General features: G+C 39.2%; 1 protein-coding gene and 1 long non-coding RNA gene across 27 annotated transcripts in view; both read right to left on the bottom strand.

Annotated features, from left to right (window-relative positions):
- Positions 1 to 692: 692 nt before the first annotated feature.
- Positions 693 to 5,941, bottom strand: LOC119877425. The gene is made up of 3 exons (XR_005376742.1): positions 5,865 to 5,941; positions 3,657 to 3,835; positions 693 to 2,254 (listed from the first exon to the last, which is right to left on the bottom strand). It is a non-coding gene; the product is annotated as an uncharacterized LOC119877425 (long non-coding RNA).
- Positions 5,942 to 8,122: 2,181 nt separating this feature from the next.
- MBNL1 (muscleblind like splicing regulator 1) overlaps positions 8,123 to 27,496 on the bottom strand; it is a 203,548-nt gene continuing 184,174 nt past the window's right edge. For 17 of the 26 annotated variants that reach the window (XM_038571239.1, XM_038571258.1, XM_038571254.1 and 14 more), the window contains 6 exons: positions 27,284 to 27,337; positions 26,184 to 26,337; positions 18,340 to 18,375; positions 17,558 to 17,652; positions 14,496 to 14,570; positions 8,123 to 11,581 (listed from right to left, as the gene is read on the bottom strand). In XM_038571239.1, the coding sequence (XP_038427167.1) occupies positions 14,514 to 14,570; positions 17,558 to 17,652; positions 18,340 to 18,375; positions 26,184 to 26,337; positions 27,284 to 27,337 (396 nt within the window). In that variant the 3' untranslated portion in view covers positions 8,123 to 11,581; positions 14,496 to 14,513. Of the gene's footprint in view, positions 11,582 to 14,495; positions 14,571 to 15,673; positions 15,738 to 17,557; positions 17,653 to 18,339; positions 18,376 to 26,183; positions 26,338 to 27,283; positions 27,338 to 27,496 lie in introns of all 26 variants that reach the window. The other 9 variants (XM_038571244.1, XM_038571242.1, XM_038571245.1 and 6 more) reach the window with 6 other exon arrangements.

The raw sequence follows: 27,496 nt of genomic DNA, 5'->3' as shown, positions 1-27,496 counted from the left end.
GAAAAATTAAAATGTGGGTATAATGATTAAATTGAGGTCAAAACATGGTAGTGACCTAGTGTACTCACTCACCCCTAAATAGTCATGCTTGAAATAAGATTAGTAAATAAGTCCTGTCCTTTGGAGGTTTTTTTTTTTTTTTTAATGTAATGAGTAAGCATTTTAATATCTTTTTTTTATGTCTGTCTCAAAATATTGTAACCATTTATCCAGGTACACGGTGGGGATGCACTTGATATTGGCAAGTCAGATTAACTTAAAAAGATGCCCACATTCTGCTGACACATCGATCAACTCAGGTTAAAGAAACAGGATTAACAGATCTGGGGGCACCAAAAAACTCAGGCGATGATCACATCTTTGACTTAACACACTGAAGGACTGGATATTGTGTAACTCTGGAAGGCAAATAGTATTTTCTTTATATATATATTTTTTTCTTCATTATATGAGTGTGATAAAGCTTTTAGAAAGTTGCATGGGGGATCCCTGGTGGCTCAGTGGTTTAGCGCCTGCCTTTGGCCCAGGGCGCGATCCTGGAGACCCGGGATCGAATCCCACGTCGGGCTCCCGGTGCATGGAGCCTGCTTCTCCCTCTGCCTGTGTCTCTGCCTCTCTCTCTCTCTCTGTGTGACTATCATAAATAAAAAATAAAATAAAATAAAAAAAGAAAGTTGCATGACATGGGAAAACTGTAAAGTTGGGACGATCTGTGTTCCGTAGACCCATCATCTTCTGGCTCTTTCTTCCCCATTGCTCCTTAGGGATCAGGGATGGTTCTCTATCTTTTCCATTGCAGTTTGCATAGTCTTCTGGGATTTAAATGATCAGTTTGAATTGTGGCTATTTGTTGACATCCGTCTTTCCAACACTTCTTTGTGTTCTCGGAGCACAAAGACTGATTCAGATTAAATGTATCATCCTCAGTCTCTACCACAGTGCACCGCCCAGATTAGCATTCTTTAAATTCTTACAGAAGAGAGAACAGGGGGAAAAAAATAGGTGAAGACAGGGTGGGAGAGAAGGATGGAGAGAGAGACAGAAGAAAAAATTGAAGTCATTTTCCCACGAAGTCTCCTAAAGCATTGAGATCTTATTAACTGTAAAATGGAAAATTTTTATCTCTTATTCACGGGCTGTTAATGAGCAGTGAACAGGTGGGAAAATTGTTTGTAGGGGGATGGAGTCGGGTTTCCCAGACTCTTTCAAGTCCCATGAGATGAAATAATCATCCAATATACCTTTTCTTAGGAGGGTTCTGCTGGGAGCTGAGGAGATGAAAATTATGATCAGAGCTCAGAGCCTTGTGAAATAATATGAAGGGGACGGGAAGGAAGAAAAAGAAACCAACTAATTGAAACAAGATAAATATATTAACACGCACTCAGACTGTAGGCGTATCTTCTGTACAAATCAATTTCTGCTGCAATTCTTATAATTTGTTCACAAATAAGTGGCTTGTGTGCCTCCTCTGCTCCGCTGTTGATGCTAATTAACACAGGCTGGAGGTGCCTGGGAAAAGGAATATATAAATAAAAACAGTTCAGCAGATGAGAGGGAAAGACATTTGCATGCAAGGCCACAGACTCTCAGTCTCAGACTTAGAAATCTTTGAAAGGAGGTAAAAATACCCTAAAGGTTGGTTCTCTCACCACAGACAGACTCCTCATAAGGATCTGTCCCTAAGGTATAGCACACATCCCACAATACCCCTTCCTACATCCTCCTCTCCCCAGATACTGAGTTTGGTAATCACAGCTTTTACTCAAGAAGGAAGGAAGTTTCATTAAACACACTCTAAATTCCTCTACTGGGTGGCACGGTGAGAGGGTCAGAGTGGGCTGTGGGATTGGAAAGAACCCCTTCTTGTCACCAGACTGGGTCTCAAAAAATCGAAAGCACTGAGATCCTCTCTATCTTTCTAGATTCTCAGGGGTTGGGTTGTTTTCAGGGCCTGAAAAAGCAGCATCCAATAGAATGTTCCAGAGCCGCATCGTCAACTGCAGCGAGGAGAACGATTTAATTAAAATCCAAGCAAACCCACGTTCACCCAGGGCTTGTTCCTTGCAGAACTTGGTACGGTGCACCGGGGGCCGGCCGGAGGGGACTAAAACTTGTTCCTCCCCTCCTGGTAAGAGAGGAGGAGAGGATTTGTGAATCTTCTCCGGGGAGATTCCGATGCATGAAAGATGATCCACCTGCCCCGTCAGGGAGGATAAAATAGGGATGAAGACGGAGGTAAAAGCAATCAGCCCTGCAAAGATAGAGCGAGAAACAAAGAGTGCTTGCTTCGTGGCATCAGGAGGGAAGAAAAGAATGTTTCTGGGGGCGGGGGGCATTTCATGGAGCCCAAAGGATGAGTCTGCAAAAGGTGTGCGGCCCAGGTGAGGAACGCTAGGCCTCCTTCCCTCCTTTCAGGTCTGCTCCAATGCCACCTCCCTGGAGAGCAGCGACTTGTCCTCATCTCCCCAGTTAATGCAGTTGCCCTGCCAGCAGATTTCCCACAAGTATATATGGCCTAAGATATACTTAGTCGTCTTTTTCAATAAAAGTATAGATTCACCAGTTTTGATGAACCAGGGTGTCTTTTGGAGGGCAGGAGGGTGAGGAGATACCTACCTATTAAACAAATAGATTAATCCATCTCTCTCTCTGTGTCTCCCATGAATAAATTAAAAAAAAATATTAAAAAAAAATTTAAATGGAAAACTGTGCTATAAATAGGACGTAAATTGAGAGTGATGGCATCCCAGAAACGAGGTAGGGTTTTAGAGAATGGTGACCCCAAGATGATACTGAGAGGAGTTTTATTTATCAAAATCCTTTTCCGATTCTTCCCCAAAGCAACATACTTATTTTACCAACGTGGCAAGGTATTTTATAGAATTTTCAACTAACAGTGATAGTTAAAGTGCACGTTTTAGAGGACGCGTTAATATTCTGGATTGAGTAAACTCAGTCACTTAACAGGGGCAGATGGTCTAAGGAGCAACGTAAGTGACTCAAAGGAAAGAAATAAAGGAAAAATAAAGGAAGTAATTTAAATCAAAAGTAACAAATGTTTACAAAAACAATTAGATTTTAAAACCCAGAAAATTTAAAGAGCCTCCTATAATCCTACCACTAAAATTACTTACCCGTGTAATCAAATCAGTTTTGAAAAAATGCTTTTTAAATACATAACACTCCATTATACGTTACTTAGTCATTTTCTAACGACTGAAACAAAGACTGTTCATTACAAAAAAATGCTGTCATTAACGTAATCACATGTATTTTTTTTCAATATCCAGATTACTTCTTAAGGGCAAAATGGTTTGAGTAATGAGCAGGGTAGTCGTATTACTATATTCAAAAGGAGCGTCGTTTTCATTTAATGCTATTCTCAATTACTTTGTGATGCAGTTAGAGAGCTTGGGAGACTTGTGGGAGGTGGGAACTAACGGCCCGGGCTGTATTCGGGGTCCTAGACGCCTGCGTTAGTCATTACACTGTGAGCCTGAGGCCCTGCATCCGGTCCCTGCGAGCCTAGCGCAGTGCCTGGCACATAGTGGGAGCCTCACTACAGTTTCTAGAGCTCAGTTCACACTAACGTCAGCATCTAAAATAAGCCTGTGACAAAAAACGATCTGGAAAGATTCTCTTGATAAACATACACGTATTAGGAACACGTTGTCTAAAGGCACATTTCTTAAGTGATGATTAAGGCATCCATTCTTGGGCCTGCAAATACTCTCAGGCGGGAACATTCAAATAATACTTAAGCCCAGACACGTCCAAACTGTCACCTTCGGGCTGACCTGACGTGGGGATGATGATCTGCGGTCCTGTCGTGCTGGAAAATGAAAGACAAGTTTTCGAGGTGAGTCAAAAAAGTACCTGATTCTGTTTTGGGGACGTTCACTGCACGTGCAGAAAGGAGCAGGGGCCGAGGGGAAGGCACAGCGAGGGGAGAGGAGGCTTCCCGACTCAGCAGGGAAGAGAACCGCAGGTAACACAGATCGACAGGGTGCACACCTGGCTCCTTGCAAAGGGAAGTGTCACCGAAACCCCGAGCTGGCAGCCAAAGGGCACGTGCGGGAGTCCGCGAAAGGCCGGGAGAAGAGCCGTGGCAGGTAACAGGTGCCCAGTGCGGGCCGCGCGCCAGGCCCTGCTCCAAGCACCTTGCGCAGATTCCCCCAAGAGTTGCCTCCACGGCAACCGGATCAGAAGGTCCCGGGGGGTAGGGACCGAGCATCAGCACTTTTTAAAAAATCTGTCGGATAATTCCCAACCTCAGCAAGGCCTGGGAACCACTCCCTGACCCCGTGAGGTGAGTATTCCTGTTAGGGTGTCCGTCTCACTAGGGTGGAAACTGAGTCACGGAGAAGGAAGGGACCGCAAAGGGTTGAAGGGTTTGAGAGATGAATCGGGGGGTCCGGCCCCAGAGCCCTTGATCTCAACCACCACAGACACTCCTGAGGGGAGCTTTATGGTCATTTCTAATGCGGAGCTTGGATTTCTGTGAATTTAAGGACATTTTCAACACAGGTCTTAAAAAACATGATAGGAGGTTCTAATCTCTTCCTACGTGGTTTGTTTCCTACCAGCATCGGTGATACTGGTCTCCCTGGGGGGTACCTGTCTTTACCATGCAAAAGGCCCCGGTTCCTTAGCCTCCCCCCACCCCAGATGTCACTACTTCTAGTGCTCTTTAGGGCCGCCCCCCTAAGTTCACAACCGGGAACTGGTTGCCTTGCGACAAAAAGGGGGCCCCGGGGGAACATACACTAAGGTGCTCTCTTCCTGAGACCCCATTCAGGGCCCAGATTTTTTGACTGTTAGTTTGTTAGATGCCAATTACTGTGGCTTCTTTTGCTCAGCCTCTGCCGCAGGCCTCCAGCTCCTCTTTCATCCTGAACGGAAAGTCACCCTAGATCCTGGGGCTTCGGGGAGGAGGGGGTGAGGGAGGGAGGGACGGAGGAAGGAGGGGGGTGGCGTCTAGGTTTTCTGCTTAACTTTCTCACTATAGGACTTCAGGCAAGAGGCTTGTAATTCCTTCCAGACTAATGGACTGTGGGCCATTCTAAGTGGGCTTTGGAGAGCTGCTTGGCTATAAATTTTTGGCTCCCTGGCACGTCGTTGCCCCAAATTTCAAGGATGTACTTCTGCCCAATGCTCGCTTATTTCTAGACCTCCAGAGCCACTATAGCTGCTGGTGTCGAAGTCTATGACGAACTCGATGTTGGCCTGTGACCCTATGCTGTCTGCATGGGCAATCTTGGTTGTAGCTCTCCTTGTCCAGGCAACTGCATTTCAGTTGCAATTTGGGGGGGGCAGGACTCAGGACCTAACTCCCTCCCCAGAACTGTGTATCTAGGGCCAAAACGGACTTAATCAACTTGGGCCTGAGGAGTCACACAGAGGCGGGACCCTCCTATGGAGATGTTTCCTTCCATGGCTGCTTTTTTAGGTCCAAGGAGACCCAACACGGCCGAGGCCCAGGAAGTGTCTGCGTGGGCTACAAGCTCCCTCCAGCGAGACTGTGCCCGGCAGGTGGAATCACGCAGGCCCACCTGAAGCTGAGCCGAAGCCGGGCCGAAGCCGGCCGCCGAGCTCTCGCAGGCTCCGAGGTCAGGGATTCCACACCCCCAGCTCCGCCAAGAGGCCAGTGGGACCGTTAGAGCTAACATAACAAGCCAGGGGCTTCCAACCACCGTGAATAAAGCTCCTGGTTGGTTTTCTGTCGAAAAAGAAAGTCTATGCTTTGTCGTTATTGAAACCCAGTTAGGGAGAGAGCGACTGATCACTCTGGCTTCAGGAAATCGTTTCTGAAAGACCTTTATCAGATCAGTAGTGGGAACAGATTTAATCTGTGTTCTTACCTGCTGCTATTTTTTTTTTTTTTTCTAAAATGGTAAATTCAAGAGCAGGCCGTGTTTCGTTCTAGTTCCCAACATCTAATTGGCAAAAGAAAAAAAAATTGGATGAACAAAGAAAAAGTCCTTACAACAACAACAAAAAAGGGTTGAAATGAGGGGGGTCAGGTTCCTCAGAAGGCACACAGGGCAGGACCTGCCCTTGGTTGCCTGGGACCCGTGACGGGGGGCAGGTGGGGTTAAGACAGAGCACCTGAGGGTGACAGGCCTCCCGGGCAGGTGCCGGTGACTTTGAGGAGCATGGCAGTAGTGCTGGGGACAAGGAGAGTTCCCAAGCCCCAGGCCCAGGTCAGGCCCAGCACACATCTGGATTTCATTCTTCTGGGGTTGAGAGCACGCCAGACCTTTGGGAGAACCTACTGTCCAAGTCCTGGGGACTTTGGAAAGGGAGAGCTGTGGCCCAGTGTGGCCTCACGCCGCCACAGGCTAAGGAAGCTTCCAGATTTACCACCCGCCCCAAGTGCTGCTGGGGCCAAGGCCCCTTCTGGGGATGGTTGGGACCAACAGCAAGAATGACGAGCTGGTGGCTGGGCCAGTGCCGCCTCAAAGCCATTTCAAGGAGGCCCAGTGTTGTCCTGACAGATCGAGAGAACTCAAAACAAATCGCTCGACATTTAAATCTGTTTGACAGTTTTGGACCTCTCGGTGATGTCAATACAGTAGACTTTAAACATTTAAAGCCCAGACCTTCCAGGCTTTCAACAGTTTCCAAATCCTCGAGTAACAGGACAGCACCCTCGACTCTCCAGAACACAGAGCACCTCGAGATTAGGGTGCTGCCCCAGACTCATTCGAGAAGGGAGTGAAAGCAAGTAGAAAAGTCACAAAATCCTGCTGCTGAGCGTCCCACAGGTTGGACTACTTCCTGGGCGAAGGAAGCTCCATTCAGGGTGTGCCCCAGTGACATCCTAGGTGGCCACACGTCCCTGACCTCCGGAGGAATTCCCAAGTGAGAACTCTGTGAGTGTCAAGGGCCTGTAAGGAAAGCGCAGCTCTAGCAGATGATTTTGCTCCCCAGATAAGAAACTAATGACGTCTCAGATGGGGTCCCCTCCTGCGAGCTGAGGACCCCTGGTGGTCCCCACACTAATAGCTCCCCTGGGACAGTAAGTGCTGTCTGGAAAAGGAATATAGGAAACACCCTTTTTCTGTTGTGATTAATAGGATACAGGATCGCTTAAAGCATTTAAAATGTGACAATGGCTGTTCGTTTACTATAATCCGTTTTCAGTTCAAAGATACCCAAAATACTTACGACTATTGGAGAGAGTTGGATGTCACCCAAGATTGCAAACTCCTGCTGTAGATACTTCTCTCCAGGCCAGCTACTCTATGTTTTGTTAAGTGGCCCTGGAATAGTTGGGTCCACTGAGAATAACAGAAACGTTCTCTAGAACTCAAATAGTAACAGAATTGTATTAATTATGAATAATATACTTACTTTCATCGCAGTAAGTTTTAGAGAAAGAAAACAACCTGCAACCCCCCCCCCCCCCCCCGCCCCTCCAAGATCTACAAAGGAGCATTTGCAGCCTTTGGCCAAATATGAACTGGCCATCACCTAAAATGGCCCTGAATGAACAAATGAGCCAATTTCCTCGTATGGGAACTTTGGCTTTCGCTGGCTCTTAGTGGAAATGGCAAAATGCAAAGGTATATGGGATCCTACACCTTCATTTCAACCAAAATTTTAAGTCATTGTTTAAAAAATTCAAACACACACACACACATACACACAAGTGACGGCACGGCCTGGCTCAGCTGTATGTGTGCGACCTCTTTGATCCCCTGAATCAATGATTATTTCATTACTGAAATGTTCCCTTAGATGGCCAGGCTTCCAGGGTTAGCCTCCTGGGGAAGTCCAACGCAAAACAGCTCTTTGCCACAAAGACAGTGCTCTGGAACTGATAGAAGAGAATCCGCCCCCCCCCTTTTACTCAAAATAATATTGGAGAGCATATAAGAGCATCATGCAAGGGGTGGGCAAGACTTTTCAGAAAATACCGGGCAAACGCCACACGATTCAGATTCTCACTCTTAGTACCAAAGGAGAATTAGTGAGAAAAATAGCGAATGTCTTCCTCACAATCAGTTAAAACCAGATAATGAATTTTCCTATCAATACGGTCCGAAAGACAGGCAGGCACGGATACTCGAAACGCGCAAAAAAATAATTTACTCTCCAGTCTCAGATACACAAATATACTTAAGAAAGAGAAGTTTTATTAGGGCAATTTCACTTTATTTTTCCATACAGCAAAGTCAACTATCGCAGTAATAATAAAATAAGCATAAAACAAATTGCAGCCCAAGACAAAATACATAATTTTAAGCAACTACAAGCAGAAAGTAAGTTGTGATTACATAATAGTAAAACCAAGCACATCTGTCCTTTCAGCAGATGAAGGCTGTAGGGTTGCGGATAAGTGCAACATGATAACCAGCTGGAGTGAAGGCTGGATACACTAATTCATTAAACGAGTGCCCATTATCACATTTGCTTTTTTGAGTGCTCGAGTTGAAAATTAAAACCGTGAAATTTGAACTGTGTTTTATTTTTTCACCTGCTGAAAGAACAGGATCCTACGGCAATTAAAAAACAATCACATAACAACTATAGCTACGGTGTGCTGTTTGGTTTGCCTGTTTATGGTTTAAATTTTGTGAAAGTCAATACTTGTTTTGAAGATTTTTTTTTTTTTTGTGAACAATAAACCACTGAAATTGGCAGAAACTGATTTGTATAATATATGTCCTTAGTATAGTTCTTTCTCTCTTGCTTTTTTTTTTTTTTTCCGTTGAAGTTTTAAACATGCAGTAGTTTTGAAAAATGTACGGAATATCTGATCCATGATTTCACCTTAATGGTTGAAGTACCTGCTATTTTTGGTAATGATCTTCAGGCAGATTTGGCCCAATGGAGTTTTTGTCAGTCATGAGATCTCGGAAGGATGGCATATCTTTCCAGCTGAAAAAATCCTGGCAAACTACAAGCTGTCCACAATAAAGCAAAGCAACATGTTTGAAGGGGTATGGAGTGCTAACTCTGTGCCACTTTTGCAAGCAATTTTGCTCAGTCTGTCATTTTATTAGCCTTAACAAAACTCCTTGTAATTATAGACGTTTTTATTCAAAATAAGATCTTACTATTATACAGGTTTCTCTCTTTTGACTATATACAGAAGTGCAAAAAGTCAACCTTCTCTCTAGACGTTCCAACATGCTAAATTGCAGCATAATCAACCCTCAAGAGTTTGCACACGCGCTATAATTCTCATTACGTAAACTTTGAGTATTTGGATTATCAACAAAAAGTCCCTTGTTCTATTTATTGATTATGCAGCTTATTTATAACAAGGCCTGATATTCAGGGATTTCAAAAATATTAAACAATACTTTAACATTTGAAATGGATACAGTAGAAAATAAATTTTATTCTAATATCTAGGATCTAGATCTTCTTATAATAACTAATTACAAACAAAATAAATCATCAAAATATTACTCAATTGTCTGCCAGGATTGTTGCGATAGCAACAACTTAACTTCTTACTTAGCAATGATTATATATTTATAAGATATCCATATAAAAGATCTTTGTTCTTTTTAATGAAAACTAGATAAGAACTAACAATGACTGACATTCTTACACTTTAATATTAAATCAGTAAAATATAAATCATTTAGTTAACAATAATACGAATATTCGTATGACACTACATGTAATTTAAAACTGAGTATGTTATGAAGGAAAAACTACTTTAATTTTTTTTTGTATTTTGAAAAATTCATCGGTAAAATCTAATAAAACAATAGTCTATAAACTGAAATGGTATTCAATTGTTAATAGAAAATGAAATCTAATAAATGTAGGAAATGAAAAACTACATTTTAACAAGAAAAATAAGTAATATTCTATAATGTAACTAACTACAATAACATGTGAAGTCACCATTACTCTCTTAACATGATTGAAATTACATTGGTATGGGTTCCAACCCGTAATGTAATAATCTAAGGCTTTAATAGATGTACAGTACAATCAGTAAAATCAACACATCAGTCTTATATTAGAAAGCATCTCTCTCAAGCATAAAAACTTGCAGTAAACTTGGAAGTATGGAAAGTTCTATAACTGAACTTTCGCTTCTCCCATTCCATACTATAACTACCAGTGACCTGGCCCCTACTTCAGCAATTTTTAGAACTGCTGAACAGAGCAAAAATATCCTTTACTAGCTGCAACATCCAAACCACAAAAAAGGAATTCCTTTGGATGAATCCATTCTTAAAAACTGAATGCACATCTATTTTTTTTTTAATTTTGTAAAAGGCTTTCTAAGGCTATAAGCAGTTAATCTGAACAAAACAAAACAAAACAAATCACATATAAAATTCACCCATGTACTTAACCCACCCAATTACTAGGTTAATTAAACATTTCCCATTTTCATATTTTGGTTTATCATGCATCTGATGACAGTGCTGCTTTCTTCTTTGTTTAGAGTCACTATTTTAAATGTGACTGTGATGAAGCATTTAAGCAAATGTGAAACCATTTTTGCAAAGCATTTATAGTCTTTTGACTTTTGACAGAGCTATAAATAGAAGCAAAATAATTTCCTCAAACATTTTTCTTTTGTTATCGTGTCTCAGAAATGGCATATCCCTTTTGAATAACATGTTATACAGTATAGTATGCATAAATATTACACTACAATGCATTAAAATAATTTTATATATATATCTATTATATATATCTCCAGTATGTGTGAGTTTATCTGTATCGAGAGTTTGTGTTGTGCTGTCTATTGTTACCGTAGAGTTAAATTGGCCATTTCTGAGACAGCTTTGGTTTCAAAAAAAAAAAAAAAAGATGATAAAGAAAAAGAAAGAAAAAGAAAAAAAAAGAATGGTGCCCTTTGACTGATTAGTACTAGCAAATAAGCAACAAAATGTGGCTCTGAAAACAATAACACTGAAGAAATAATACTCTAATTTGATGTACAGTCTATGGCACTTCATGAGAATCCTTAACAACATGGTACTTAAAGCCATGATGTGCTTTAAAAGATACACAGTTGTGGTTTTGCTTGGCACATTCATCTCTGTCAGATCCCTCCCTCACCACATCTTAAAATCTATTACATTAAAAATATTACTCTTAAACAAAAATGACTGTGCATGCACGCTCTCATCTATAATGGCAATTTTAAATACAAGGTGCACCTTTGTTATTTGTAAACCTTGAAAGAAATAAACTTATTTTTAAAAAATTATATCTTGGTCTACAGACGTACCAATACATAATAGAATCATGGTTACACCATAGTCTGTCTTTTCCAGATGGCATGAATAGATAGGAAACGAATTAGGTATGCATGTTTTAATGCATAACTCTGTGCTAGAAAAGAAAGACAATGTTGTTCTTTTAGACAGGAGTATCACCTCAGCACAAATATCAATTAAATGTACAAAGTGTATAGGCAACAGTGTGCAGTGGATTTCCATGTTGTCTTTTCTTCTGGGTAACATGCAATATGTGGATGTCTTGTGGCTGAGGGGTTTTTGTGTGTGTTGCTTGACGGTATATACAATATGGCTAATGACCTCGTCCTTTACTCTAACCAAGCACACTGTCCTTTCCTCTTTAGTATGATCTACAAGGGAAAAAAGAGATAATCTTTGTTAAAACAGACAATAAAGCAGTTTCCAGGACATACTTACTATGAAAATCGCATTTCTTGATTTAAAGTACACGTTATGTCGTTGTATCTTCCCATAAAAACAACAACAACAACAACAACAACAAAGGCTTCACAAGTGCAAGTGGACCTAAATGTACAGCTCTAAGAGAATGGAAGGACATGCACGGCTTAATAAAACTGGGGAAAAATAAAATAAAATAAAAAAATAAAATAAAATAATAAATAAAATAAAATAAATAAAATAAATAAAAATAAATAAAATAATAAAATAAAATAAAACAGAATAAAATAAAATAAATAAAATAAAATAAATAAAATAATAAAATAAAAAAAATAATAAAATAAAATAAATAAAATTAAAATAAATAAAATAAAATAAAATAAAATAAAATAATAAAATAAAATAAATAAAGCAAGCAAGCAAGATGGGGGCTCTGCTCAAATGTCACCCTGTACTGAGCTCAAGGTACAATCTGCAAAATCGAGGGGCATAACGTGGTGGCAGAGTCAGTGGGGGCCAGAATTTGAGCTCACTTTAATTCATCTCTTTTATGGTTTAACAGGTTTCAAGAGTAATGATTCGGCCCCACAAAATGAAAATCCATGCAACTTAAGTCCTATTAAACACAACTCCTCATATTTGGGTGCTTAGCCGGTGTGTGTTTGGGGAAAAATGATACTCTAAGTAACTGTTTTGGATCATTTAAAGTTTGGGATCTTTTTCCCCCCTAAATCCAAGAAACATTAAGAGTCTAAGAACATTAAGAGCCTAAGCTTCAATCAATACAGACACATCCACTTGCTTGCTAATTGATAAACTAATGGCCATTTGGTATCATTTTTTTTTCAACCTGGATTATTGCTCAGAAATAAACACAGTTACATGTATACATACCAAGCGTACCCAATTGACTACAAAAGCTTGAAGTAGATCTTTTTTAAACCTGTCAAAAGGAGGACTTTCCTTCCAAACCTACATAACTACAAAGTAATGTGCTTATTAAAAAATGTGGCTCTCGTTCAGGATGATTATCAGATTACAGAGAAAGCTTATGAAGTAGACAAAAATCATTTTCAGTAATTTAATTCACGATTACAGCATGTCTTTGGTAGCTACTTCTGGGATGGCTCTCAAATATCGTCTATCCTCTTCTCCTGCATGGGCTCAACCTTTGCACAGTTATTGCTGTGGATTATTATCCACAAGGGTCTCAGAAACTGGTTCTCGGCTACCACGCCCTCACTTGGCACAGTGTCCCTTCTCAAAGGCCCTCACTCCGCCCTTCTCTCTATCGCAACCATCATTGCTCCCAATTCACTTATTTTCAGACTCTGCTGGAAAAAAAAAATTGCTCCTTCATCTTTGCTCCAAGAGAAATTTGTTCAAACTTATTTTAATAAAGTGTGCTAAAATGTCCATCTTTTATCCCATTGTCTATTCATCTTGATCTCACTGACATGGGAGCACATAGTAACACACAGTACCAAAAAAAAAAAAAAAAGTCATTGGTAAATGTGTTCAGATACATGAAAGGAAGCAACAAAGAAGGATCGCCCATCTTATGGCCAGGTTCAGTTTTTAAACGTGGTGGCTCTTTTTAAATATAAGAAATAGGGGATCCCCGTGTGGCTCAGCAGTTTAGTGCCTGCTTTCGGCCCAGGGCAAGGTCCTGGGGTCCCGGGATCGAGTCCCACATCAGGCTCCCTGCATGGAGCCTGCTTCTCCCTCTGCCTCTCTCTCTCTCTCTCACTGTCTTCTCATGAATAAGTAAATAAAATCTTTTAAAAAGATAAATATAAGAAATATTCTGAGTATATATATGATAGCCTGAATGCACACATTCTGAATATAAGATCACCTCTAAGGAAGGATGAAAAATGGCCCCCTAAGTCAACGTGTTTGAAGGAAAAGCAGAAGACTTTCAAATTATCTCTGAGCAATGGCAACATTTTCAGAACTGTGCAATCCTCTAAGGCAACTGACTACCCTGAAGTACCTGAAACTCACTTGGATGCACAGATGTACGTGCATGCACATACGTGAGTGTGTGTATATACTTATTTAAAGTCCAACTCTTTATATCTGGATGACCCTGTGTGTGGGGGGAGGCAGGTACATGTTCTCATTTAGGATTTAGAAAAAAAAATAAAATAAAATAAACGATGACCTACACCAGGGCTCAGCAAACTCCTACCTGCTGCCTAGTTTTATAAATAAAGTTTTATTGGGTGACAGCCACAGCCTTTCATTTATATGCCACATCCAGCCACTCCGTGCTCAGTGGCTGAGCTGCAGCAGGAAAGAGTGGAAACAGAAGCCATATGGTCCACACGGCCACAAATATTTACTATCTGGGCTTTTCAGAAAAAGTTTGCCAACCCCTGATCTAGGCCACCTATTTAGTTTTAAATCACATTTTTTTTTTCTCACACTTGTGTTTATTTCTAATACGAACTAAAAGCAAAATTTATTTTCCCTAAGTATTATGTATATTTAAGTGATATTAACATGTCTACTGTAAATGTGTGTAATAAAATTCCTTATAAGCCGTTTTAAGATAAAAATGGGAGATCTTCCTTATTCTGCTCAGAACCTTCAGTACTGTAACATATGCTGGGTTATAAACATATTCATTCATCTGAGCTTTGTTTAATTCGCTTGTACATTCTACTTATAGAACCGAGCCAGTCTCTAGGCAGGTGTTCAATAAATATTTGATGATACAGAATTTTAAAAATAATAAAAATAAAATAAAATACATATTTTCTCTGAAGTTTTGCAAAATTTTCTCAAGTGCATCATACAAATGTTATCTTAAAAAAGAAACACTACAAGTACACACTATATATGACATAATGAACTTACTGTTTAGTGATGAAAATTCTACATCTGGGTAACATACTTGTGGCTAGTCAGATGTTCGGCAGATATTATGGGTATCTAGCAAATAAAAAATTATTTGATGAATGATCCATGCAAGCAAGCCAACAACCAAGAGATGAAAACATTTTAATATTAAGTTTTTTTTTTTTTTTAAGAAAAGTGAAATTCAGCTGTGAGGTGACAGTCCTTATCTGGCCAACATAACAATAAGTTAATATAAACTTAATGTCCAAGTAGCAACTCATTGTTTAAAACCTTTGTGTTAAAGACTATTCTATAAAAGTTATCAGTTTTTAGGAAGTAAGAGAAGTAAAACTACCAAAATTTCATGCACAGCAGTAATTGAAAGAAGCCCTTTTTGTTGGCCTACACACACACACACACCTGTGGTTTCGGTTTTTTTAGTAATCCAGAAATCAAAGTAGGAAATGCCTTGCCTATTTTTGTGCAACCAATTTCTAACATTTTCGTTCAACTTACGGTTCCCTAACTTTTTTTCTCTTTTTTTCCAAATTAAAAATACCAAGGTAAAGATTTTAAAGGAGCATTTCAAAGGAACCAGATAAGAGCACAGGTTCATTTCAAAACATATTTCTGAATCTGGATTGCACATTTTATCATATTATAAATGGGCAAGAGAATTAAAAAAAAAACTTGAGGAAAAAATATAGTAAGAAATCAATACAGAGGTGCCTTATTGCAATGGTCCCCAAAGCAATGAACTTCCAATTTGTAGCCAGATTTTCCTCCAACCCAGAATTATGGCTGCTAACCTGGGAGAAGGCTGCACGGTAGAGTGAGACCGTCAGAGGAGTGAAAAGGGTTCTAACACGAGTGGATCCACTTCTTGGCCGTGTTACTTTGAGCCAAGCACTTAATTACTCTATGGTTAACAGTTTCTTCATCTATAAAATGGCACTGATCCCATCTCGGCAAGGTTGATGGGCGAAGAGGGAAATCACATACATGAAGGCATTTTGTTGCTGTTGTTTCAATTTAGATGTCCTAGACTAATCCAACATATTACAATTCTGCAGTCTGGAGTGTAAATTAATATGTCTCTATTTTATTTCCATTTCTCAGCTGACATCTTTACACAGTTTTACAGCATTGGCAAATGGCACGAAAATGTGCTCCAAGCATAATGAAGCTTCTCATACCATTTTTCCTGCTGCTGCAGGACAGGATGTTGCACCCAACAGTGTAGAAGCATCAAGGATGGGGCTGTCGAAACATACCAAGGACCTTCAACACCAATCGATGCAGATGAAGGGCCAGCTATAAACTTCTGCATGCATGCAGGCTGCATTTTGTGGCATCAGCTATTTCCAGCATTGCTAATATACTGTAGGCATATACATATGTATGTATATGTAGATATAATATATGTGTGTATATATATATCCATTTCCCTTTTCTTTCTTTTGGTTGTAAAACAGTATGAAGACCCAAGATTATGCATGAAATGGTCACAGCACAATGCAAAAAGTAAAGTGTCCCCTACAACCCAGGTGGCCCAGGGCATGTTGAAATTTGCTTTGCTATAGTTCTGCTTACACCAGCAATTCTGTAGTCATACATGGTACACGCACAGAGCTCAGCATCATTGATTTGCACCACAAATGGACTGCATTGAATCCATTAAGAAATTTCTGCCATAGATTACTTACTAACATGCCACATATGCACAATCTAGTATTCTTGTAAATGAGTCTGATGTGTTAGCATAAATCCAGGGCTATTTTGACAAGCTTCAGAAAAACTAATGATTCTTTGCCAAGAAATGTTTAAAGCTTGTCTGAAACTTTAAAATACGCCCATTTTGGCATGCTGCTTTTGAAAGTTTTTAATGGCTGCACTAATAGCTTACAGTTCTTCAACAGTACATGGTGTACCGCAGAAACCAGGGTGGCTACCTCTCGCAGCAGTTAACCACAGATTCAGATGGCACTTAACTGGCCTTCTCTTCCCAAGGGGCCACGTGTTGATTCCCATCTGATACTGGTTCTTTGGCCTCATTTGGCTACAGTGAGCCTTAGTCTGTGGTTATCTGAAATTTGACTTGGCTCTAAACCTTACTGAACTTTGCTTTCATAACGAACGTGCCTATACGTTGAAGTCAAAGCCGACTTCACGTAAGTTTGACTTTGAGTCAACTGTTATTTTCTAAAGCACAACTCAAAATAGGATCAGAGAGCATTGAATCAATGTCGGTTTTTAACTTTTAAATATTTTAATAATTTTCTTTTGAGCAGTCATTCCTGTACATCATAAAATTCAAATTTCTGAAACCGGCCCCATTTCCTTATGAGTAATCTGTGAAACTGTTACTCTACAAACTTGTATGGAACACCGAATGACTCAATTTACCATATTACCTCTTTTCCTTTATAGCTCTCCAAAACCTATGCTGGCTAATTATAGCAATAAGAGCGCATAGGTTTTTTGTTTTGTTTTGTTTTGTTTTGTTTTGCATGTGTATGTGTTTTGTTGAAAGCATTGAGCATCAAACCTGGACACCAACCTAATTTATTCTGAATATACAATCTGCTTATCAAATGAAACTGTAATGAATTTATAACGAACTCTATTTACAAGACTGGTCATTTGTGGCATATATGACATGTTTAAACATTTTGCTTTTTATGTTAAGAATTTAGGCGAGAACTAAGAAATTGTATATAGCAGATGGTTCTAATAAAAACCTACAATTACCTGCATTTTTGGTTGGTCAAAATACCTGCACGATTGAGACCAAATGAGAATTGCTTGTGTAAATATCATTTTAGTAGCTTTAGAAATGGAGCCGCGACAACTTTGGAGCACTTATAAATGGCATAAAAGCATTCTGCTGCTCATCATAGAGAGAATGTGTAGGCCAACAAGAGGTATCTTTGAAACCCCATGCTATTAAAGCACCCACTACAGCCCTCACGTACACACGACTCCCACTGACCTCAATGGGAAATCCACGTGCGTAAGGGCTGTTGGATCGAGCCCTATTAGAGTTGGTTTTTAAGAAACAAAGCTGTAAATTAGCAAACCTGGTTGGCTGTGGCTGTTGCAGCGAAGGGAACACTTGTGGCAGATGTTGTTGCTGCGGACACAGTGGCTGGCGTAGCACCGTGCACCATGGGAACTTTCGGAGGGAAAATCATATAAGCAAACATACAGAAGAGTGTAGCAATATGGAAACCATGGCAACATGGAGGAGATAATTGGGCATGGTATTTATCACAGCAATAAGCCATGTGACGGGACATCATCACCAGCGAGTGACATGCAATCACAGCGCAAAGCAGGACAACATTCCAAGGAGAGAAGGGGAAAGGGGATGAAAGAGAAAAAAAAGGGGAAAAAAAGCTTGTTACCATCAAATCAAGAAAATTGACACAACAGGCTTAATTTGCTACGTCAAAAACAAGAATTTCATATAGTGTTCATAGTCAGACATTCAAAATCTACGTCAAAATACAGGCTATTTACTTCATTTATACAGTTATCTGTTTGAACGTATTTTTCTTATTTATTATTATAAAAATACACAAATATATTACTTTTATGATACAGATTTTTCTTTTTTTACACACCAGAACTCATAGTCCAATCAAAATCCACCAAAGGTGACTAAAGGAAACTTGTGTGTAAAGAAAACATTTATGTGAGTCCATGTCAATTAAATAGAAAATGGCATTTAATTGACAGGTGTTAGTAAAAGGGAAATGGACTTGCCCAATAGATATAAGTTAAACTTAGCAGTGGATTTTGAGGGGCTGTGAGGTGCACCATAGGTTTAAGATAATCAAGAAACAAAGCTGGCACCTACCAACACTTGTAGCGGGTGTCATGCACAATATTGAGCCTGCCCATCATGCATTGCAACAGGAAGGTGGATTTGAAAAGGGAAAAGAATTAAAACATCCCATCACACGTGTAATTAGGAAATTCATTTGAACAAAGAAGAAAAATTGTTATTATGGGAACAGTGGCATGTAACTGTCAGCACAATCAAATCATACAATAGCACAGTGATCAATTAGAACTAGTCTCAAGTGAAGAATAAAAGCCAGTTTAACTGTGTGCTGGTACACTTTGTTTCTCCTAATTGCTGCCTATAAATAAAAGTATTTGGGGGAAAAGTTTGCTTAATTCTTTTAAAAATAATATTGTTAATTTGTTTTGTTTTAATCTGGTTCCTAGCCATCTGGCGGCTTTGCTATTTCTGACTTCAACATAAGACTATATGAACATTTTCTTTATATTGAGCACATGTTCAATAATCAGAGAAATTATTTATTATTAAAATGCTAGGTAATCCAATGCACAAAACTGGCTTAACAATGTAATAAAACCAAAACACTCATTGTCATTCCCTTGGTTTTATCTCCCTGTTCACTGTAGCAGCAACCACACAGACACGGAAGGGGTTGTGATCATCCATCCGTACAGGAATTTTATTTGGAGGGATACCAAACAATAAATTATGCATAAAGAGAAAGTGAAACTTCTACATCGCTTTTGTTTGGAATTTAAATGTAGGAAGAACATTTAGAGGGGATATACGTGTAGGTCTCAAATGGGTTTGCTTAATAGGTATCTGAGGAGACAGACTGGTTTTTTCACTGCGGGTTTAGACCTTCAGGACTTCTTGGAATAGCAAATATTCTAGAAAATGTCATGTGCAAGAAATCATTGACTGGACTTCAATTAAAAACCCTGAATGGGACAAAATGAAGATATATACGTTGCATATGGGGGGTTAACTGTGATGTCTCGATTGTTCCAACCACGATGTTAAAATATTATGTATACAGTCCCTGTTCTCTTTTACATATAAACATTGCGAAATAGATTTTTTTTTTTTTTTTACCAAGTACAGGGCGCTTCCCACATAAAGAACTACTGTTCTTTCTATGAGATTATTTTAGATTTCTAGGTTTTAAAATATCAAATGATTTTATATTTCTATCTAGATCTTGGCACATCCTATTTAAACACTAGCAGCATCTGGGATGAACATTTGTTAGAAAAATATCTGCCAATTGAGCCTTGTCAGAGATGGCCCTACAAAACAAAGCTGCCATTGAGAAACACGGATTACCGAACTGGCATCCCTGTAACAGCTGCAATTAGTCTGTTATCACAATTAGACCCTGGGCACAATGATCAGTGATTAAACTCGGGGAAGGGGCTAGGGAGGCATCCTCTCAGGTGGAGTAATATCATCCTGACAGGCATTCTTTTTTTTTTTTTTTTTAAGACACTTGAAGATCTCTATCATTTGCTACTACTATTGAGTCAAAGACTTGTAAAAGACAACAACAGAAACAGACCAGTAACAACAAAGACGTTAATTTGAGACAGGAGAGCAAGCGAAATTTAATCCTGGGTCTAGATCCTGTGAAATCATTATCCTCTCAAGGTGGGGCAAGAGGACTGGGAGAGAGAGGATGGAAAGATGAATGAAGAACAATACTGTGGTATTCAAGGATTTAAGGCCAGTTTAAATACTGTCCAGGTTATATGTTTTAAATTTACTATTTATTATGATGCTGCAATTTGCCTATTATATTTCATCCCATGCATAATGTAGCCTGCACATGCTGAAAGTGAGTTAACTCTCCTCTCTGTCTGAAGCTGCTATGGTTTGAGTTTTAGTTTGAGTTATCTTCCTCGTTACCATTATAACCAGTGCACACAGTTTTGAGAGGGATTGGCAGCAAATAAACATAAGGCAGCAATGAAAATACTAGCCAGGTGCAATAACGCACAAAAATGAAGACATAATGCTGTAGGACCCACTTACCAAAACCAAAAATCACTTTGAAATGACCATAATATCCATCTTTACATCAAATGGGTTGATTTACTAATAGTGATGCACGAATAGCCAATTGAAATTTTTTCCCTTAATTTTCAACACGAGGCAGATTTTAAGTGAACGTATTTGCCAATTTCAAATTTCCCCTGATATTTGCATGGCAGACTGATGTGTTTTCTGAGGACTGCAATACTGTTGGAAGATGCAGGAGGAACAAGTGGGAAGGTAATTTAAAAAACACGACGCCTGCACAGTTAAAAATACCTCAAGGAGAAGGGAAAGAGGTAGAAGAGAGAAAAAGGGAGTCTAACGGAGATTTGGTTGGAGGTCTGAATTTGGATGTGATAATTCAAGCCTATTTAAGATTAGAAGTATAAAGCTGATGTAAGGTCTTCCAAAATGTGTATCCTTGAGGCCTAAACTTGTGTCATTTAGAGCTAAAAGTTCACAACACAGCAAGAGCTTCATACAGTTCCTTGCTGTTTCTATTCAGTGTTTTGAATTCTATTACGCTGCGCTACTGAATTCAAAGAACAACAAATAAAACCTAGTGCTACTACCTTCCAGGCTTTATTCTAAACTCTCAGACCTGCCTATGAAAGTGCTTTAAGAGACTGTTTTATGGAATTACGTTTAAGACTCACGTAAACACAACCTTATGAAATAATTACCATTAGGAACCCCATTTTATATGCGGGGAAAAAAAAATCAAGGTACAGAGAGATCGTAACTTGTGGGGGAGCTGGATTTAAACTCCCCAGCCTGATTTATGATCGCTATGCTGAGTTTCAAGTAAACCGTCTGCATGAATTTCATTGATTATAATAAAAGTGACAAGCTGGGAATTTTTTTGTTCCTGTTTTCCCCTGTTTTCATCCTTCTGCACCTCCCCGCTCACCTCCACATCATCCCCAAAGAAAATTTCTAAGGCCCTCCCTCTGTTTCTTCATGTCTGGTAAGTTGCAACATAAGCCAAAGCTGAAGTTGCTTCAATAAGGGACCCTTATTTTTTAGATTTTTTTTTTTCCTAATCCTAAACCCACACTGAGGGCAATAATGCTAGGAGGAGAGAAGAGAGGTGTGCTTCTGAGGACAGCAATTAAGCAAAACCAGTAAAGGAGAAAGGTGGGGGGGGGGGGAAGCCCTCAAGATGCAGAGGCGGGGAGTCTGCAGGGTCCATGAGTAGTTGGGCACACAGCCTGTTCTTCCACAACCAGCCTGTAGGCCCAGGTTGTCAAAGAAATGGGCTGCTTACAGGGCTATGGAGCTCAGGCAAGCATGACTGTACCCGAGGCAGCCCCGGGAGCTCTGGAATGCCTGCCCTGCTGAGACCCTGGAAGCAGGGGCAATGATCACACAGGCAGGGACCAGTGCTGGCTAATGGGTGGAGGATGCACAGCCTGGCTACCCTGCTGGACTGCACAAGACCTCTCTTTGAAGGTGGGAATGGGAGGGAAGAGATGTGAGGAGAGGGTCCCAGAATCCTTGTAATGTCTGATATTTCTATCCAATACAGTGAGCTTAGAGTTTAGAGGTGGACATGATTTAAATTCAAGAAAATAAACTGATGTTACCTAACAGTGATACTTCTTACCTACTCTAATTTTGGGGGTGAAATTCATACCTACAGCATAAGTAGATCTTAGATTTGCATAATCTGTAGGGATAATCAATTTAGTCTTAAAGGGTGAAGATTTTAAAAAAGTAGTATACACCTAAAACTGAAAAAAAAAAAAAAAAAAGGAAAAAAAAGCTTGAATGTGAGCCTCATCTGGTATTTTTGTTTGTTTTTAAATGTGATGGAGGGTATAAAACAGCAGTCATAGAGTCAGGTTATCAATAAGGCGTACTTCCTCTGTTAGGCCAAATCATTTTTTAGGATTTCATGTAAAGAGCTCACAGATATTGAGACACTGACTCAAACCTACCTGACCCGATTTCAAGTTCTATCGAAACCTTGCAAGCCATGCAACTTGGAGTCAATCACTGGACCACTCTAGGCTCCAAATTACTCACTGGTAAAATGGGAATAATAATGTCAACCTTTTGGGGTTGTTGTGAGGGAATAAAAAAAAGGAGCTAACGTATATAGAGTATCCAGTGTAGTAGGGCACAGAGCAAACACTCAACAGAGGTAGCTCTTCTGAACAAAATGTGTGAAACAACCGGGCCGAAGCAATAGGGAGTTGTGCGACTTGGCACTGGAGAGTATGCAGACCTTCCAAAGGATTTACATTTTGCTTTTATTGAAACGTTCTTAGACAAATATTCTTGGATGTTAGGTTTAGCTCCTGGGTCATGGGTTTGTAATCCCTAGTGTCAGTACTGGCATACCATGTGGCATACAATCAATATTTATTGACTCGATGGATGGATGGATGGATGGATGGATGGATGGATGGATGGATGGATGGATAGGTGGATGGATGGATCAATGAGTGGGTGGATGGGTAGACGGATGGATGGAAAATGGGGAAGGATAGAGGAAGAAAAAGAGGAAGGGAGGTAAGGAGGATGAGAGAGAAGGGAGGAGGAAAGGAGGATAAGAGGGAAGATGAGATAGATGGTTGGAAGGACAGATGGATAAATGGATGGAGGAGGACATGCACGGATGGATGATAGATAGGTAGACACCACCTAAATTCAATTTTGTTATTAAAAGTTATGATACATAGTAATTTTTTTTTTTAACCTGGCTACCTGGCTTGCCACTGAACTCTGATCTTTTGCCAGCTACCTAGTCACCTCCTCTATTGGTTTAGGCAATTATGCTTCACGGTAACTTCAATGAAAAAGACCTACACATCCCTGAAGCTATAAACAAAGTAAGAGATTACAGAGCTCTAAAACTCTAAGTTGCAAAAATTATTATATTGTGGGCAGCTGGGATGCTCTGATCATGTAATTCATCTGTATGCCTGCAGAATAACATAGTCTTTGGAAAATAAACTTCCTCTTCTCCTAGATATGTGTAAGATTACAGGAATTTGTGGCGGGATGGATGTCCTCTTGTTCTCAGAGCATTTAAGAGATTGAATTAGTTGGAAAAATTTTAAAAATTGAGAAATTTCACAGATGAACATCCAAATGAGGTAAATAACTGAAAAACAACAACAACAACAACAACAACAACAACAACAAGAAGATCTGGCAATACCGGATGAACATCGGGGCCACTACATTCAACTATACAGGTTTGCATGACCAAGTGCGGGAGGCAGGGACACAATTACCCTATTATGTAAATGGAGCCACAAAGGGCGTGCAGTGTGCAACAGGTACAACCTGCCAGGCAGATATTCCTCTGAGGCCATTAAAGGCTGAGTCAAAACATTCACCGTCCCCTTTAGCTTGGGGCTGTGCTCCCCAGGGCCTCCCGCACCCCACAGTGCTTGATTTATTTCTCATTCCATTTGTTTGTTTCCTGCCTGACTTCTAAGGCATTTTTAGTTTACATTCTCTGCATTACAAATATTTCTTTCCTTTCTGGCTACCCGACAAAGTGGGTTGGCACAAGTAAAGATGGGCCATCCATTTTAACCTCTTAATGTCACAGAGCCATTTTTTTTTTTTTGTACACAAGCACATATGACTATAATGACAATATTTTAAAAGAATGATGAAGGTATTACCTACTTCTGATGACATGACTAATAAAGGTTAAGCCCTTTAAAACTGGGTTACAAACAAATGTAATTTTATATTACTGTTGCCGTAATTTCCTATCACTCTGATGCAAAATTCATCTACAAACGCAGGTATACCTTAACAGTTTCAGGACATTTCAATATGTGGTGACACGTTTTATTTAAATTAACGATGCTTAGTTTCTAGAACAGAGAGATAAGGATGATTTTGAATTATGAACGTGTTTGTTTTTCCCTGAGATTCCTTACCTAGCATCTTTTGCTCTGTCTTATCCACAGACTAAAAGCCTTGCTAGGGAAGAGACTACTGTCATAAATAACATCTAATTAATGGTTAAGTTCATTTAGAAAAGTCCTCAGTTATTAGAATGTTGGAGAAATTAATGTAAAACCCGTTTAATAAGCCAAAAATGTTAGATTTCCTTAAAAACACATAGAAGAAGTTAGATCTTTTTAATGTTTAGATTTTAAATAAAGAAATTCACCTTGAATGGCAATGTTTTATTCGATGAGAATAAACCGACTAAAATAATTTTTGGTTACTTGAAAGACATTACAGGAGCTACTACCTACAATCTCTTTAAACTTTGTTTAGCCATCAGACTATAGAGAAATTGATTACTTTATTGAAGACAGCATAAGTCTAGGGGCACAGTAATTTATGTAAAAGCAAAAAAGAAAAAAGCAAAAAGATCAAATTGTGGAAATCTCCAAAAAATCTATATATGTCGAGAAAAAAGTGTTAATCTCTAAAATAATAAGAGGAATATATATAAAATATAAGAGGGATTTTCTCCTCTGAATGTAATAAATACCCTACAGATGTAATCTGTAGTCTCAAATGGACAAACAGCATCTTGATAGATACTATTTCATGAGTACAAATATTTTACCCATAGTGCCCAAGGCATACGCTGTTTTAACTCATGGAATACTCCAGATACTCTGGTTCATTGAATGTTGAACCATATTCTACATATGGATGGCCAGACTTCAGAGATGAGCTGTATAAAAAGTTGTACTTAGAAGTGTAAAAACTAAGTGTAAAAAGGTGTGCTTAAAAAAAAAAAAATAAAAAAATAAATAAAAAAATAAATAAATAAATAAATAAAAAGGTGTGCTTAGCAGCAATAAAAGCTAAGGTGAATGCAATATATTCTTTTGTTCATTATTCAAAAATAAATAATCACATCCCCTCACGGCATTATGAACCCAATGCATCTAAGGACTGTCTATATAGGATAATATACTAATGATGCTGGACCTTCTGACCTACACACTTCCTCATTAATTTATTCATTCAATGAGTAAGATAAAATCATCCTATTAAATAAATCTCTGGACCCATGGTAATCATTTTAGAAAGGTTAAGAGGTAAAGAAGAAAATGGGATTAGAGTCTGCAGTTGGTTGAATTCCAGATTACCAGAAATTTAATATGTGCTTCTTCTTCTGTATGAAGAGTAAAAATAATAAATTTTCAAGTAGTTAAGTGACTAATGTGTCTCAATTTTATACCCTTGTGGATAGCTCTAGAGGATGTTTCTGTGACTAAGCTGAAATCAACTGAAACCACAAATGTATAACTCAATGGTCGGTGTAAAACCCCCTGGGGCCTTAGGACTATTTGAATATTAGGTCAGGAGCAAATCATGATTTTTAAGCAATGTGCTGGTTGGCACCAGTAAGAGCACTTTTTAAGAGCTCTGGAACACAGAGTCAAGTTTTCAAGTTTTTTTTTTTTTTTTTCTTCACCTTGAAAACAAAAAGGCTGAAAAATAAAAATCGAACCTGGAAATGTCATTTCATAGAATTCCAATTTACTCTATGGAATCATGAAGGCAAAGGGGTCTTACAGCAAGAAAGTGTCATAAAATAGCTTGACAGACATATAACAGTGTTGAGGAAGGAGGAAAAAAAAAGAGAGAGAAAACTATATTTCAGTTCCAAATTACACAAACAAAAATAAATATATAAAACATCACACTGATATTCATTCCACTCCTCATTAAGTTAAAATTCTCAGTTCTTAGGGAAAACCGCCTGTGCTACCTGAGGTAAGTTTCCACCACTGCCCACCTTACCTGTCACCTTATCTATGGCTGACAGCAAACTGGGGGTGGGGGGCATGGCTTATCTGCTTAACCAGCACAACTCCCTGCCGCTCATCAGATTCGTTCATTAACAAGCTCAGACCCCTTACCTGGTGGGAGAAACGCTGTATGTTGTTGCAACTGCATGTTGGCTAGAGCCTGTTGGTATTGGAAAATACCAGTGTTAAAGACTGCGGTGGCACCGTTGGTTTTTTCAAGAGCAGGCCTCTTTGGTAATGGGGGAAGTACAGCTTGAGGAATTCCCTGTTTAGTGAATGAGTATAAAAAACAAATACCAGTAAAAAGAGAAAAAGAAAAAAGAAAAATCAGTTGAAGGCTAAAATTGTTAGGAAGCATGAGCAAGCAAGCAGCAGAGCACTGAACTACCCGGGGGATGGGGGTGGGGGGAATCCAATCAACAAAACTTAAAGAAAAAAAAAAAAAAGGCAAGACCAAAGCTTTTAAAGGAAGCATTATTTTTGTTCAAAACAAAACAAAACAAAACAAAACAAAAAAACAAAAAACAAAAACAAAACAAAAAAATAAACCCCACTAGGACGAGAGCACATGTTATAATGTGTTAAAGTGTTTTAAGTCCCATAATGCTTCAGGCTTTCTGTGAGAAGCCACTGATTTGGGGAAAGAAGAAAAGCTGCACTGCGAGCTCCATGAGGATTGACGAGTATAAGCAATGTTAATAGTTAATTGTACAGAGTGACCGAAACAGGTAAAATAAAAACTAATCCCACTCTGCTCCTCCCCCCAGACCTACCTAGACATGCACATGTCCCAGAGCATGCAAGTTTTTTTTTTTCTTAAACACTGAACTATAAATATTAAAAAATAAATAAGTCTATCACTAAAGCCATGCTAACCAAACAGGTACATAAATATACAGTCAAAAAATACATTTTTTTTTTAATGTCCTTAAAGTATTTCACTAGAACATTCTACAATGTAGTTAAACTGAATGTGGGCTGCTGGGCTTTTGGAATCTTTCATTGTATGATATCCGTCCAGGTACATACAGTATAGTGTTTTCCACTAATTTTTGTCAGGAAACCACACTCAGTTTTTCATTGTACTTTACAATTTTTACAACAGAAAAAGGAATATATATATATATATATTTTTTAAATTGATTAAAAAAAAAAAACTTGTATCTACAATAAAGCTACATGCCAAGCTAAAAGGTGAAAGGTCATAGTACCAGGTCAAAGGTTGCCTCGAGGGGTCGCTTCAGTGATTTGACAGCCGACTGAGTCTTAATTAGCAGGCAGCGAGCACATGATGGCAATGGGCCAGTGGGGTTCAAGCGCATTAACATAAACAGCAAGCAGAGGTGCATCATGGGGGCAGCAGTGCATTTTTGGGTAGGTGAGAAAAAACAAATAAAAAAACAAATCATCGGAATGCCATATAC

This window comes from Canis lupus, chromosome 23 (assembly GCF_011100685.1).
Source record: "Canis lupus familiaris isolate Mischka breed German Shepherd chromosome 23, alternate assembly UU_Cfam_GSD_1.0, whole genome shotgun sequence".
NCBI classification, from domain to species: Eukaryota; Metazoa; Chordata; class Mammalia; order Carnivora; family Canidae; genus Canis; species Canis lupus.
The sequence above is the reverse complement of the archived record's forward strand: the minus strand, read 5'-3'. Positions and strand labels throughout refer to the sequence as shown.